Source organism: Melanostigma gelatinosum (genome assembly GCF_949748355.1).
Source record: "Melanostigma gelatinosum genome assembly, chromosome: 11".
Classification (NCBI taxonomy): domain Eukaryota; kingdom Metazoa; phylum Chordata; class Actinopteri; order Perciformes; family Zoarcidae; genus Melanostigma; species Melanostigma gelatinosum.
Genome location: NC_136644.1, coordinates 19,518,958 through 19,532,955, shown reverse-complemented (window position 1 = coordinate 19,532,955; position 13,998 = coordinate 19,518,958). Strand labels below are relative to the sequence as shown.

At 41.6% G+C, this 13,998-nt stretch overlaps 1 protein-coding gene across 1 annotated transcript in view; it reads right to left on the bottom strand.

The window, feature by feature from the left end:
• Positions 1-334: 334 nt before the first annotated feature.
• The window catches only part of hhip (hedgehog interacting protein), a gene marked incomplete at its 5' end in the record, with an annotated part of 32,223 nt that continues 18,559 nt past the window's right edge, over positions 335-13,998 (bottom strand). Inside the window, 6 exons of the mRNA XM_079278501.1 lie at positions 335-2,853; positions 3,068-3,216; positions 9,865-9,946; positions 11,234-11,379; positions 12,451-12,574; positions 13,753-13,871. Of these exons, the coding sequence (XP_079134627.1) occupies positions 2,657-2,853; positions 3,068-3,216; positions 9,865-9,946; positions 11,234-11,379; positions 12,451-12,574; positions 13,753-13,871 (817 nt within the window). The 3' untranslated portion in view covers positions 335-2,656. The remainder of the gene's footprint in view (positions 2,854-3,067; positions 3,217-9,864; positions 9,947-11,233; positions 11,380-12,450; positions 12,575-13,752; positions 13,872-13,998) is intronic.

The following is a 13,998-nucleotide window of genomic DNA, read 5'->3' as shown; positions in this document are numbered from 1 at the left end:
CAGGGATGAACGGCTATCCTGCACCTGACCAAGACAAAGGAAATAATCCACCCCAGTGCTTTCAAAGCTCAATAATAAACATGCAACTGCTGATGAAGGTCATACGATGCTATCAAAAGCTCCACAGCAGCTAATAGTGAGCCTGGTGGTGCGACTGTTTTATTAATAATTCAACATATATGGAGAAATGTTACCGGTATATGAATTTACTTTCTTTCCAAGGAAATTTCTAATTTTACAACAATTAAAGTAGCATGAAATTGCATCAGAAATTATTAGGAAATCTTAACTTTACCATATTTGACTAAATACCAACAACAAAGAGAGACACATATTTCCGACATGCTATAAATTTTAATAGACATATTGATATTTCTGTAGAGAAACAAAGTTATCCCTAGTTTTATTTACAACACAGGAATACAAAAACAATTGTCACATACAGTACAATGGTAAAAACAACATAAAAGAACTTAAATAATTATTTTATTTGTGTAACTACTTAAATAATGAAAATGGTTATTCTATTCACACCACGCCGTCTCAGCAGCTACAATGCAACTTTCACATTAAGTGCTAAAAGAAATGATAATTTTCCATTTTACAGCATGAATTCCATTTTGACCAGGTAGTTGATTTATTTCAGCAAGCACAAGCGAGTCGGGAGATGAGGAACAAATACATCTTTAACGGACACTGAACTTCAATTAACCGGGATACTTGGAAACTTGTTTTTCAAAATAAATGTTGGGGAGAACGCAAAACTGCAAACGTTTGCTTTCAAAACTGTTAAACACAATGCCATGATGGTTCGTTCAAGACTCCGATTGTGAATTCAAATGACAAAAGTTCAAAGGTCGAGTTTATGGAGAATATGGGAAAGAATGTATGTGAACTTCTGTCTGGCATCTGAAAAGACACAACACATTAATGTGGCTCCAGACCGTCCCAGTCTGTGTTCAACTGTGTTCTGACTACAAGCAGGAGTCAGATGTTCATTCGACGTTCAATCGACATTATCTCCACGAGACAGATCATTAGTTTAATCTGAAATCTGCTCTCCACAGAGAAGATCTGCGTCTGACTGTGAACTGCTTCCACAAAGACATGCCGTTTGATCATCTGACAACAGAGACACATTTCTGACAGTGGTAGTGAAACCAGATGAATTCGATGGACTCAGCCAACTGCTCCGAATTACTCTCTGCAGGCACAGACATGCATTACTTTTACAGTAGGGGGGGGGAGTAGAAACAAATAAAATACTTGTCCTCACGTGTCTTTCTTAACAGAGGAAAAAGCTGCATATGTATAAGTACAAGAACATGAAATGACATGAACTGACAAGCTTAGTGTAAAACTGCTTTCTATAAACACCATTCTCTCCCATATATTATTACGCTTAAAAAAATAAACCCTCCTCTATGATAACAATAGTAATGCTATAGTTTTTTTTGTTGTTTTTTTTGCAATGCTAAGTAGTACTTAGGTAAGCTCTATTTGAAATATACATCACTGCGCCATCTCTTCCCTTTATAGTTTTGAGTTCGGGTTCAATTTCAGTGTGTGACGCCATGAAAGGAGTTTGATAAACGATAACCGTGACAGTGTGGTGTGTAAATGTGAATGTTAAACTACTCTCATTGCGCTTTTAATAAATGTTTTAATTCATTTTGAATAATAAAGTGAAACAAAAAAATGAATACAGTGCATGAGAGCCAGCAACTCTGTTCAGATTGTATGAAACTGGCTTTGACAAAACGTTCTCACTTAGTCGTTCTAATTTCTGTGTCGGTGAGTCCTCTGTTGTGGATCCACTGATAGCAAGTGAATGTTGCAAAACAAAGTATACACACTGTATACTGTTATAGCTTTTTTTTTTATGACAATGTGCCCACAAACTAAATACAACATCTTAAGTGAGACGACACGGTTCATCTGTCTTGTATTCGTGCCTTTAGAATAGTATAGCACAAAGCACTGCAGGCTCTATAGGACCCACGACTCTCATAGACTTCAGAGGTGCAGAGTGTTCCTTCAAAGTCTGTGGATCTGGACATTTATTTTTGAATGGACCATGAGCATGAATTGGATCTGGAGCCACTCTGCTCCTTAAAATGTTTAACCCTTAAAGAACCCCTGAACAATCAACTGTCTCCGCTGAAACGCCTCAAACTCCATTTTTCGAGGGGTCTTAATAAAGCAACAGATGGCCCCTGAAGAGATCCAAAGTCTTGGGTTAAAATGGTCTGTTCCTGTGGAGTCAGCCGTGAGTGAGCATTTTCTGAACGAGACAGGAAATGTCATAGTGGATCTTCCATAACTTGGCCATGCTTATCAATCATCTCCTCTGCTGTCTGCAGGTCTCTCCGAAGTGTGAACACGGCTTGGATGCCAGGCCTGGTGCTCAAGAGCATGTAGCTTATAGGCAAAAGAGGATGAGTCTGGTATGGTGAAGAAGACAAGGATGCAAAGCAGTCTGATGGGGATCCTGTGTGTATTTACGTGTCTGTGTGTGTGTACACATGCCTGTGTGGGTGTGAGGGAGATTAAGAGGCCATATTAAAGACACCTCGTTAAGAGTCTGCTGGTGGTGGTAGGTAGATTTGTGTCGACTTGAGGATGAGAGCGGGGAGAAGCCCCCCTCTGCGCATCCCTATACGATATAGCTGGTCAGGTCTAGGAGGTACGAGGTCATGTCAATGATGTGGTCGAGTATGCCGTCTTTCTCCTGGTCGTTGGGCATGCCATGCTCACTCTTCTCACACTGGGCCCCAGAGTAGCCGCTCTTACACAGGCACTTGTTGGGCTCCATACACACTCCTCCATTGCGGCAGGCTGGTTCACACTTGGCTGGAGAGAGCAGGAAACACCAGTGGTCAAAACGTTAGGTCAGAAAAGATGAGAAAAAAACAGAAGCTGCTCTGTTTGATTCTGAATTTAAAATCAAATACGTTTTTGAATATCGTGGCAGGCACGATGTGCAAAAATGAACCCCGTTGAAACGTCTGTAAAGGAACAACACATGGATGTTTGTCCAGCTAACAATCTACTTAAAGGCACTCACCAATTCGGCAGAAGGGTCCCTCCCAGCCGGGGCTGCAGCAGCACTTGCCAGTAGGAGTGCAGTGTCCGTTCTTACAGTGTCTGGAACAAGCCGTCATCAGCAGCTCTGGAGGCTCCACCTGACGCTGGCACTCTTTCGGGGCGTGAGGTCTGTAACAGTTGTTAGAAGGGAGGGAAAGTCAATATGTGGGCGACACAAGCCGTCACATGGCATGCTAACAAATTACAGAAAGTAGGGCGAGGCATTCATTTTATACGATATTTAAATAAAGTCACACCTTGATAACATAATGATATACTTTGTCATTGTGACACAAAAGCAATCCCTCAATCAAAGCCATTCAGGGGACATCATTTGTCAACATTGGTTTAAAGACAATTTCTTGAACACAATCTAAAATGTTGGCAGTGACATTTAAATTACATTCAACTTCATTGTTGCTGCACAGAGTACTGGGACAACGGAACTAAGTTTCACTTCAGGAACCTTTAGATCTTCAGTCTGACGTTCACCCAACTGAGATGTTTTGGCTTGTAGACACAATACAAATAGGGGGTATATGACAACAGAATTTTAGGAATGTTTAGACATTTCACAGTAATTCCCAACTCCTGTAATTGAGACCCAAAATATTGGAAGTTATCATTCAAGCAGTCTATTAGGGAGGGAGTACAAAACATTAACATTTGTTCCCTCTAAGTTAAGGGTTGAGTCTTGCCCTCTTCATTTAGATCAAGTTAAATGTTGAGCCTACATCCAATAATGACACAATGACATATTTGATGTTGAGTCACGCCACTCCTTACAATCCTGAATCCTTAAAGAACCCCTAAACAATGTACCGCCTCCGCTGAAATACCTCAACATTGTATTTTGGGAACAGATGAATCCAATAATAATGTCTGTTCTGAAAATAATTACAGCTGTAAACAGGGTCCTATTGATTTATCAAAGGCAAGCAAAGTGCGGTGTCAAGGTGTGCAGTCATACAGTAACGCCATGCTTTCCTTCTTCTCATGTCTGCTTTTCGGTACACTACGTCTACCCGTCTGTTATGAAGCTAGACGAGCCTTACAACAACAAACATCAGTTCTTATTTTCCAGATCACCACAGTTTCGTGCAAAATGAATCACTTTTCTTTAAAAAGCCTGCTAAGACACAAACAAAGAGCAGAGACGGGGCAAAACAAACCCTCATTAAACTCTTACTGGCTGAGGTACACAGTAATACTATGATGCTATGATTCATGGCAGTACTGTATGAATTATATTTATACATCTATCACTTCATTTTGATGTATCATGACAGCTGTAGCAATGTGTTTACTGTAAAGCTATTTTTGAATGTTACAACAGGAAGGATCAACACATCTGCCATCGTATGGTGGGCCTATGATCTCAGATGATCGGCAGGGCTTTCAGTATTTGTTGATATGTAGCCAGAGCACTTGTGAGATGATGCACATTCAAAAGTATGTATTTAACCTCTGTAGCAAGTTAAATATGCATGTATACATTTTCATCCATCATTCATGTGTTGCCGGCTTTTCTGTATGTTGTCAATTTGTGAATCCAATGTCCAAGATGGATTGAAACTGTACAGCAAGAACAATAACTGTGCCAAGCGTGGTGCATTTATTGTTTTGACTCGTTTCCCATAAATTCTCCAGACTTGAAGAACAAAACAACGCATACATGTATAACACAGGGCTCTTGACGGTATAAACATGATTTGGAAAAAAAAGACGCACACAAACACAAACATCTCGACACCATATTTGTCAAGTCTGACCACCAAAGAGACATATTGTGATCATTCCACATTAAGACAAACATCCAGACACGCACTTCAGCAAATGGGCTGAAACTGATTTGTTTCATATCACACTCTAGAAATCTGGAAATAACACAGTGCGTAATCACGTTCGAATGTGAAGTGTCTGTTCGTGCCTGTTGCCCACACACATTTGTCTGCGTGTGCATTTGTAAAAGAGAGACAGGGAGAACTATGGATGTGTAAACAGTTCTGCTGTACTGAGGCAAAAGAGCTACGGAGGCAACACAATTTGCTGAGGGAAGGACACACACTCATACACACAGGCTGGGTAACTGGACTCCTGTAGACGAATGCTTCTATGAGGGCTGAAGAGCATCAGAAGTGAGGTCAGTGTGTATATATGTAATGCTTCGGCCATGGGAGAGCAGACCTCATCAATCGTGGCTGGAGAGCAAATGGTCAATCAGCAGTAGCAACCAAAACTAGATTGAGTTCAGGACCTACAACCAGGGTGATCATTTTGTATATTAAATCTGAACGCAGCAATGTTTAAAATGTACGGTATTAGACATATGACTGTGCGTTCACTCTTACAGCTCTCAGTATTCTGCAGTCAGGGAATTTTAATCGAGTTTGTTGAGTCACACCTGTTCTGACCTTCAGTAGTTGGGTAAATATAATATTTGTTTTACCTATTGTACAGGAATTACTGTGTGGGAAGACACATGTTTCAGCTTCAAATAGAGTCTGTCAGTTGTTAGACAAACGACTGCAACTACAATGTTGTGTGGCGATAACTGTATTTATTTGACTGTGCTAGTGTTTAAAAAATGTGTTGAAAATGTTCTGACAAGACACACTGACGAATGGCACTGTGCAGTGACAATACTGTGGCTGTGTGAGTTTAAGTTGCTTTAAATTTGGATGATGGAGGGTGGGGGGAGGGGGGGGGGAGTTGATTCCCATGCTCCCATCAGCACCCAACTCCAGACTCCATCCGTGCTGGCTTTTGTTGTTGCAGGCTGCATGCAGTTAAAAAAGAGCGAAGGAGGGAAGCAAACAGAAAGAGAGGGAGAGAGAGAGAAAGAGTAAGAGTCCCTGGAGGATTGGGGGGTGTGTAGCTAACACTGTTAATAGCAGGCAGGGGTCAGCAGCGCTACTAAACAGTCTGTACGACTGCCAGGGTGGCTGTGAAAACAGCACCTGCTGGTAGCGCCACTTGACAAAGGCAGCTGGGTCAACAGCCACTGTGGGAATTTATCAACTTTGGGAGGGGTGGTGTATGTGTGAGAGCAAGGGAGTGGGAGACGGGTGACAGTGCTCGCACATGAGGTAGTTACATGGACAGAGAGAGAGAGAGAGCGAGAGAGAGAGAGAGGGAGGGAGGGAGGGAGATAATAATGACAACGATGAATAATGTCATCATTTAAATGAAAATAGAAAGTACGCAAGGCATATTCAGCAATGACTGCAGCACAGCTGTAAAGATAAGGCAAAGAACCAGGAAGATGAATGCAGGTAAAGAAATGCCCTCCCTTCTGTCCTTACATCAGGGGAAGCTGATCACTTACATATCATAACACTGACATCCATTCAAGGCTGCGCCATCAGAGCAGTGCGAATGCTCTGCCTCAGATTTGTTCCTGATCTGTTGAATTATTATGTTTGTCAGTGTGTGATTAGCTTGTTGGCTCGCAGGGCCTGTTTGATTGACATGAGGTATATGTGAGAAAAGGGCTGTGGAGTGGTGTACATTGTGCGCCCTAACAATGGCTTCATCAAACGGCCCAGTGTGGTCTCTTTTGCTGTTTTGTCATCTCACTCCATTGTTTGGGGGCTTCTTTTGTAGCTTCATTCCTTGTTTTAATTGTGCAAGAAATTTACTGTGTATTGTAGGAGCCAGGGCTATTCAGTGCGGCTGGCAAGCAGCTTTGTCAAGGGGAGGACCACAGCAGAGATGTAGGAAGATTTAGGAGGGATAGGAAAATAAAGAAAAGGCTCTTTTTTTTTTCTGCAGCGTGCTGGGAGCTAGCGTACCGCACGCTCACACAGGCTGACAGATGTGCATGTTCGCGTGTACGCACCACCCACACAGTGTTTATCTGTACACACAAAAAAGAAAAACACAGAGCGGCACACATACAGATAAACATATCCACAAACGAGCACCCGCTGTCTCCCTCCCCCTGTACCTCCAGTGATTTGTGACTTCCATGGCTAATGCAGTTCATAAAGGAGGTCTCAGGACCCTATTCGAAGTTTGCTGTGTCTTTTTAAGGTCTCTGCTCACTGTAATTCAATCAGTCCAGCCTGCAGCTGACAAAACCTGAACGTGTGAAAGCTCTTTCATAATACTGCTTTCCCTTCTACTCTGTGGAGGGGGGGGGGGGGGGGGGGGGGGGGGGGGGGCTGTGACAAATAGAAAGGCAAATTGCATTTTACACCAGAAATCAGCAGGAGGTCTGGCTCTATACTGCGTGTTAGAATTAAGCTATTGCAGAGGACCAACTGTAAGAGCAGAGCTGATTCTGTCCAACTGCATCATGGATGGAGTGCAACATGTGCTTTTAAAATGACGATATGATAAACATGTAACTTTGCTATAAGACTCGCATGACGTATTGAGTAAACACAGAGGCGCTGAAACAATTCCTGGTTTTGTGCTGTATCATAATGTATTTCTTTGTTAGTATGTTTCTGTTTTCTTTCTGGCATAAATATAATGCGCTCACTGTATACATAATTATGTTATCAAATGCAGACTCAATGGGATTGTAAAGTAGCCAAAGTTACCCATGAATACCTTCTAACAGTGTATGTGGAGAGTAAACCGCAGTCAAACTAAAGTTGAATTCTGTCTAAGGGCCTCTGCTTTGCTTAATTACTTTATGTTTAAGGTTAATATAGTAAGTAAGATTGTTGAAAAGGAAAAGAAGATAAGCAAAAATGATATTTTGTCTCAATCAGATATGACATTATTTACATATTTTACTTTTAAAAAATCGTATTGACATGTATCTTTTGTTTTCTTTTATATCTCAACGCTTCTTTTCTATGTAAAGTACTTTGAACCATGTTGTTGTTGAAAGGTGCCATACGAATAAAAGATGCCCACTTTTAACCTTTGGGAACAATCTATGGTGAAGAGAATCTAAATTCAAAGGTCCACTTACGACTGATGTAGAGCTTTCAACTGCATGTCACTGCCACAATATAGAGACCATGTGATTGGAAATATTTCTATCCAACTGTAATACCACAAACAAGCCCCGTCTTGCTCTCTGCCTTCTCTCTTTCTCTCACCCACATACACCCTCACACCGCACACATTCAGCATGTTTCAAAATGCATGGTGGCCTATTTATTATTGGAGGGGTACTCCAACTGACAAACAAATACCTAGAAATGAAGTCATCTGGCCAGGACATGTTTACACAAACACTGCTGAGGGATTTTATGGCTGATGTTTCCCTGTAAGCCTTTGCCGCCCTCCCTAACAGTTCCTCTTTTCCCTTCTATGTTCCCAAACACAGCGCTAGATGCTATGCTGGACCACAAAAACCACCGTACTCTAAAACAAACCTCTTTATGAGAGGGCTTTAGGGTCCAGATGTCCTCGCAGTATGGAAAAGAAAAAAGGGGAGGACCACCAGACTTGATAACGCGCTGAGGTCAGACATGTTAGCTACCCCAGTTACTCCCCCCATCAGCCCCTCTCCATCCCCGCTGTAACAAGATCATAATAACGAAGCCAGAGTGTATTAGGAGTCAAGACTCCAACACCACAGGATCCGCACAGACTAAACAAGTCCATTTGATGGTGGAAAGAATTGTTCTTTGGGAGAAATACGTCCAGCAGTCATGCCAGAAAGCATAAATATGGAGCGAGCCACCGGGGACCCTTTGAAACATCTGTGGTGTAATTAATTGTGCTAATGCCTGGGTGGCACTGTCGTCACCCAGGAATAATCAGCTGCGGATACGTTTCTATTGTGATTCTGAGCAATGCAAATTCCCTCTCGCCGAGTCTGCCTCTCCTACTTTATCTGCCTCTCTTAATCACATCGAACCGAGCCGAAAGAAATGCTTTTCATTTTGTGCATTCAGTATGTTTAAAGTAGACTCGACCCACTCACTGACCTCAGCAGATGAGCCTGCAGGATCTCACTTTATCAACTTCCTGCAAAAAAACTGACAAGAAGATAGGCAGAAACATGGGGGGGGATTCAGCTTGAAAATTAATATGCAATTGGTTTGAATTACGAAGTCTGCTTATGTTTGCGGTGATTTCCTTACTGCCAGGGTATATCAGACACATATGCTGATACATCCCTACTGTATCATGTGGGATGAATTCATGCCCTGTCTGCACATTTTCTTGTCTCGAGTGACAAATGTTTTTCACATGTACTTGGCTTGGCAAAAATAGTTTATAGATCCATCCCGATCAGAATCATTTCTAATACTGAGGTGCATATGGTTAGGATTATGACACAGCGCAACACATACACACACAACACATGCACACACACACATTTTAATTACGAAGCCCACACATTCCAGTTGTTTAACATAAACTCATTAAGCATTAGACTGCAGGGAAATATATGTTTTATGCATGAGCATGTGTGAGTGAAATAAAGTACGTAGACATCCCTGTGCTTGACAACAGGTGCCTTTGTGTTTTCCTTACTCTCAGCAGAATGAACCCTACTGTTAAATATTGTGAAAATAACCAGCAGGCAATAGTTACTAAAGGTGAAACATGGCCAGCTAGTCAGTGTTTCTGTCAGCAATACATTACAATAACATTTTGAAATGCTCCGCTTATTCTCCACTTAATGCTCAGCATTTGTTTTGGCCCAGGGAGGTGGTCACTTACTTATTGAACTGAGACCAAACTATATACCGCAAAAGTTCACAAACAATCAATGGCTGAAGAAATATGGTTCACTCAAAGCCCCCTTTTCAAATGTGAAACAAACCATCCCCTGAGATAAAGAAAATGTGCTTAATGTACCTTTTAGGGTCAACCAGCTTGTAGAGTTTCCCACTGTGTGACTGCGCCATGCTTTTACTGCTTGCCAGTATGTAGACTTCACCTGCGAATAGGAACAGTCACATGGAAAGGGGCCATCAGCACAATTTGCATTACAGATTGTTAATGTGCAGCATATGTCCCAATAATCAATCTGTCGTCCATTCGTGCAATACCTGTGGCAAAATGAGGAGGGGAGACAAGAGGAAGCAAGCGATGACAAGAGGACAAAAGGAGAGGACATAAGGGGAATGGGTGTGGCAACAGCTTCTGCATTACTGTACTTGCCAAAGGACGATAAGAAAGAGTTTAACGGGGCAATTGAACACTCATGACTGGGAACCGAGCGGATAATTTAATGAGGAACAAGCCAACAAGGAAATTCCATCAGGGGACAAATTGTAAACATGTGTCTGTGGGGCCAATACTTTGGGACACAAACCCACCCCCTCCATGATTCTTGCACCACTTGCAAATCATGATCAAATGCAGGAATCTTGAAATACCTCGTCAAATAATAACTCCAAAACCTGGCAAGAACTGTGATTAAACATTTGGGATGGCTGTGTGAGTGAGCCACGTCATGTGTTCATGTTAATCAGAAACACCAGAGCTGGCAGTTCATAATTCTGTGTGTCTCTGGTGGGGGTCCAGCTGGTAAAATGTTCTGTATCATATTAGTCTGCTCACCTCAGCTCACCCTGCCTGATCTCAACGCTGCAGTTCCCCCTCCAGGTAAACAGTAACACATCTCACTACCCATGCAAAACATTGCATTGTAGGTGGCCATAAACACAGCTCATAAATGGGTCTTTTGGAGTAGCATTGCTATTTTATGGAAATGACAATTAATCCAAAAGGAAGCACGCCCTCTTTAATATCCTGTTGGGAATGTGCCATTGAGGTAAGGACGGTATTAGTTCCCCTGTAGATTTGAGTGTTACTCCTTGTTGGCTAGGGTATTCAAATTGTTCTGGATTTTAAATCATGTTCTTATTGCATCCCACTGTGTTAGTGCGAAACATTACAAACACATTTTTGAATAACCAACTGGAAAATTCCTCAACGTGATGTTAACATGTGCACCAATGATAAATATACAACAAAATGACTCCAAGCCATGATTTTTCCATCCGTCATTTGAGGCCAACAAGCCTTCAAGGGTTCGTGTTGTAAACGCCACAAGGGATTTCAGAAAATAAGTTAACACATAACTGTCACTAAATGTGGATGTAGGGAGGAAGAACAAAACAAAGGAAGAGAGAAATGAGAAAGAGCGCGCGAATGAAAGTCTGAGAAGAGACAGATAATCTGCGTAACTGTGTCGGTTTCTTATCATTGCCCTACTGACCCAGTTCATCCTCTCCGAAACCCAAGATGTGTCCCACAAGCATGAAGCCACAGGAGCCAGCTGAGCCCAGACACAGAGCTTTCTCCTGCCACTGTTCACCACTTGCTGATGTTGACAATGTCGACTTCTCGAGGATCCGCAGGTTACTGAGACAAAGAACACACACAGAGTAGGTGAATTACTACAATCATTACTTAGTCAGTTAATCCCCCCCAGGATACTGTTCTGTACTATACACGACAAGCACATTTAAAGCACAAAATACTAAACAATTCATTTGCCGCAATATTAGGCACATTGCAGTTGAGACCTGGAAACAGGGTGAACTTTTACTTCATGTAACATGGTTCATTGACCCGTCATCCTTTTCCACCCCCATGTCTCACATGGTGTCATTTAAGACCTCAGCTTTTCGTTTCAAAACAAACATCATGCTGGAGCCTTCACTTAGCCACAACATTATGCCCTCAAATTGTAATAAGGCCCAAAATCAACCGACCACACATTGTTTTAAACACAGTGCCAACTCCTGATAGTGTACTCGCCCCCTGCTATTTACTTCCTTTGTTTACTCAAGCGTCAGTGTTTTACATCAGCAAAGTAGGATAAATTACAAACCAAAGAAAAGTGTGAAGAGCAGAGAGCAGGATGTCTAATCTCCATTTACAGTGAATGGGCCGTGACGAAGTGGTGACAGTAACATAGAACTTGTTTTCCCCCCACGTGGATGGAACTTTGGGTTTACTTTGGCACATGCCGATGCAAGGAACAGATTTTTCAGTTTGAGAAGAGAAGAAAGTATCATGTGGATCTCAATAGGGCTTAAGATGTTTGCCTGATAACTTACAAATCAAGTGCACTTTAACGGCAATAGGATAAAATACACTACTATGTCTTCAAAATGAAGCCAGTCAGCAAGTGTGAAGGGAGTCAATCTAGATTTCGCAAACCTCATTTTCAGTTCATCAGTACTGTTTCAATCAACCTTTTTCACAGCAGACATTTTGACAGGAAAAGCACAGCTGAAATTGATAACATTCACGATGGCTCAGTTACATTAAGTGTCCCCAGTAAGCTATCCCAGTGAGCCAGAAAGCACAATACCTCCCCTAAGTGGAATGCGTCTATCATTAATGTTATCAAATACACCTCTGCTTTTCCTACAATGACACGTCTGCTGGGAAAAAGGACTACAGTCCGTTCTTTTTCATTCTTACCCATTTTTATCTCCAAACACATAGCTGCCATAAAGCCTTCTAGACTGGCAGCCTCTGTAGATGAAGCCCCCCACAGGTGGTGCTCCTCCACTGGACTGCAGGTCATAGCCAGAAGGCTCATTTTCTGGGGACGGACAAGGAGGCAAAGGTCTGATTTAGGCACTGCCGCCTGCATGAAACACTAGTAGACAAAGTCTTATGATAGAGGCAATCTAAACCATGTATTACTCAGGTAATCCATCAATCTGCATCCTGCATCCCAGTGGTTACAATCTACTAATTTACTCATGAAGTTATAATCTATTTTATAAAGTTTGTATTGAAATTAAAAAAAGATTAACTTAATGTTTACTCCATTTTGTCATAGTCTATTAGACATAATGGTTGTGTGGTTCCTATTATTGAAACTTAATTCACTAAGAAAAAAAAGAGCAAAGAGTGCATCTCATTTTAAATTGGACAGCAAACAGACAACGTAGACTTCAATATGGCTTTATCAAAACCGGAACAGAATACACTGATCTTTCATCAGTAAGAGTGATGGTGAGGCAATATGGCATGTTTTCTGGATTACAGTTGTCTTGCCAAAGGGAAATATGAATGGAGGTTTGCTGTCTTTATAAATGTATGACCCAAGACTTTGTGTGCTTATTTCCCCAACTGTACTCACTTTAGAGTTTGAGTAATTGGCTAAATCAGGCACCAAGCCAAGTGAGGAGTGGTCTGTAGGCAAAAAAAATGGCACTTTTGAATTGGAGTGAGAGATCACGGTTGAGGGAATCGTTTTGGTTGCCAAAACAACAACTCGCTAACAAAGACAACCAGCCATTCAATTTGAAACAAACAGCAGTCATTTGTTTTTGTGTGTCTGCGAAGAGAAGAAGGCTAGCATTGTGACAGTGCTGCTGTTATTGATTATTATCTCAACGTAAAAGGAGCAAGGCCCCTCTCAGCTGTGTTTTCAACAATGCTAAGCCATCATCTCGACAGTGATTGTTTTTGACAGCTTTAAATCGTATTTTTGTGGACACAATCTCACATTCCCTTGGCAAATCAACACTCCACAAGGGGGGAATCTTTCTAGACCACATCATTTTTACATTCAACCTTCACTGTCTCTGCACTCAACCCGGGGTGTTTTCTGAACGTGTTGCCAAAACACCATGTTCTTACAAAATGAAATATATGCATAGAAACAGATGTTATTTAGCACTCAATCATTTTTTTTTATCTTGAGGAAAAAAAAAAAGGATGAATATTTTTTAAACATTTTTGGAAAATCTCATGGAAATTCTAACTCACCATAATCTTTCCCTTTAGTAATCTCCAATATTCTTCCTGCTGATGTGTTTTTGCCACTGGCATCCGTACAGATGATCAGGAGACTCCCATTGTCGCTCTGAAGCCGATCCACTGCACACCTACAGAACAGAATATCGGATGAGACACAGGTACATTCATGACACCAACTACAAGGTGGCACGTTGGCAGCCTGAGTTTATAAAACCCTTTCATAGAAACAGCAGAAATAAAACAGCGCTTTAAGAT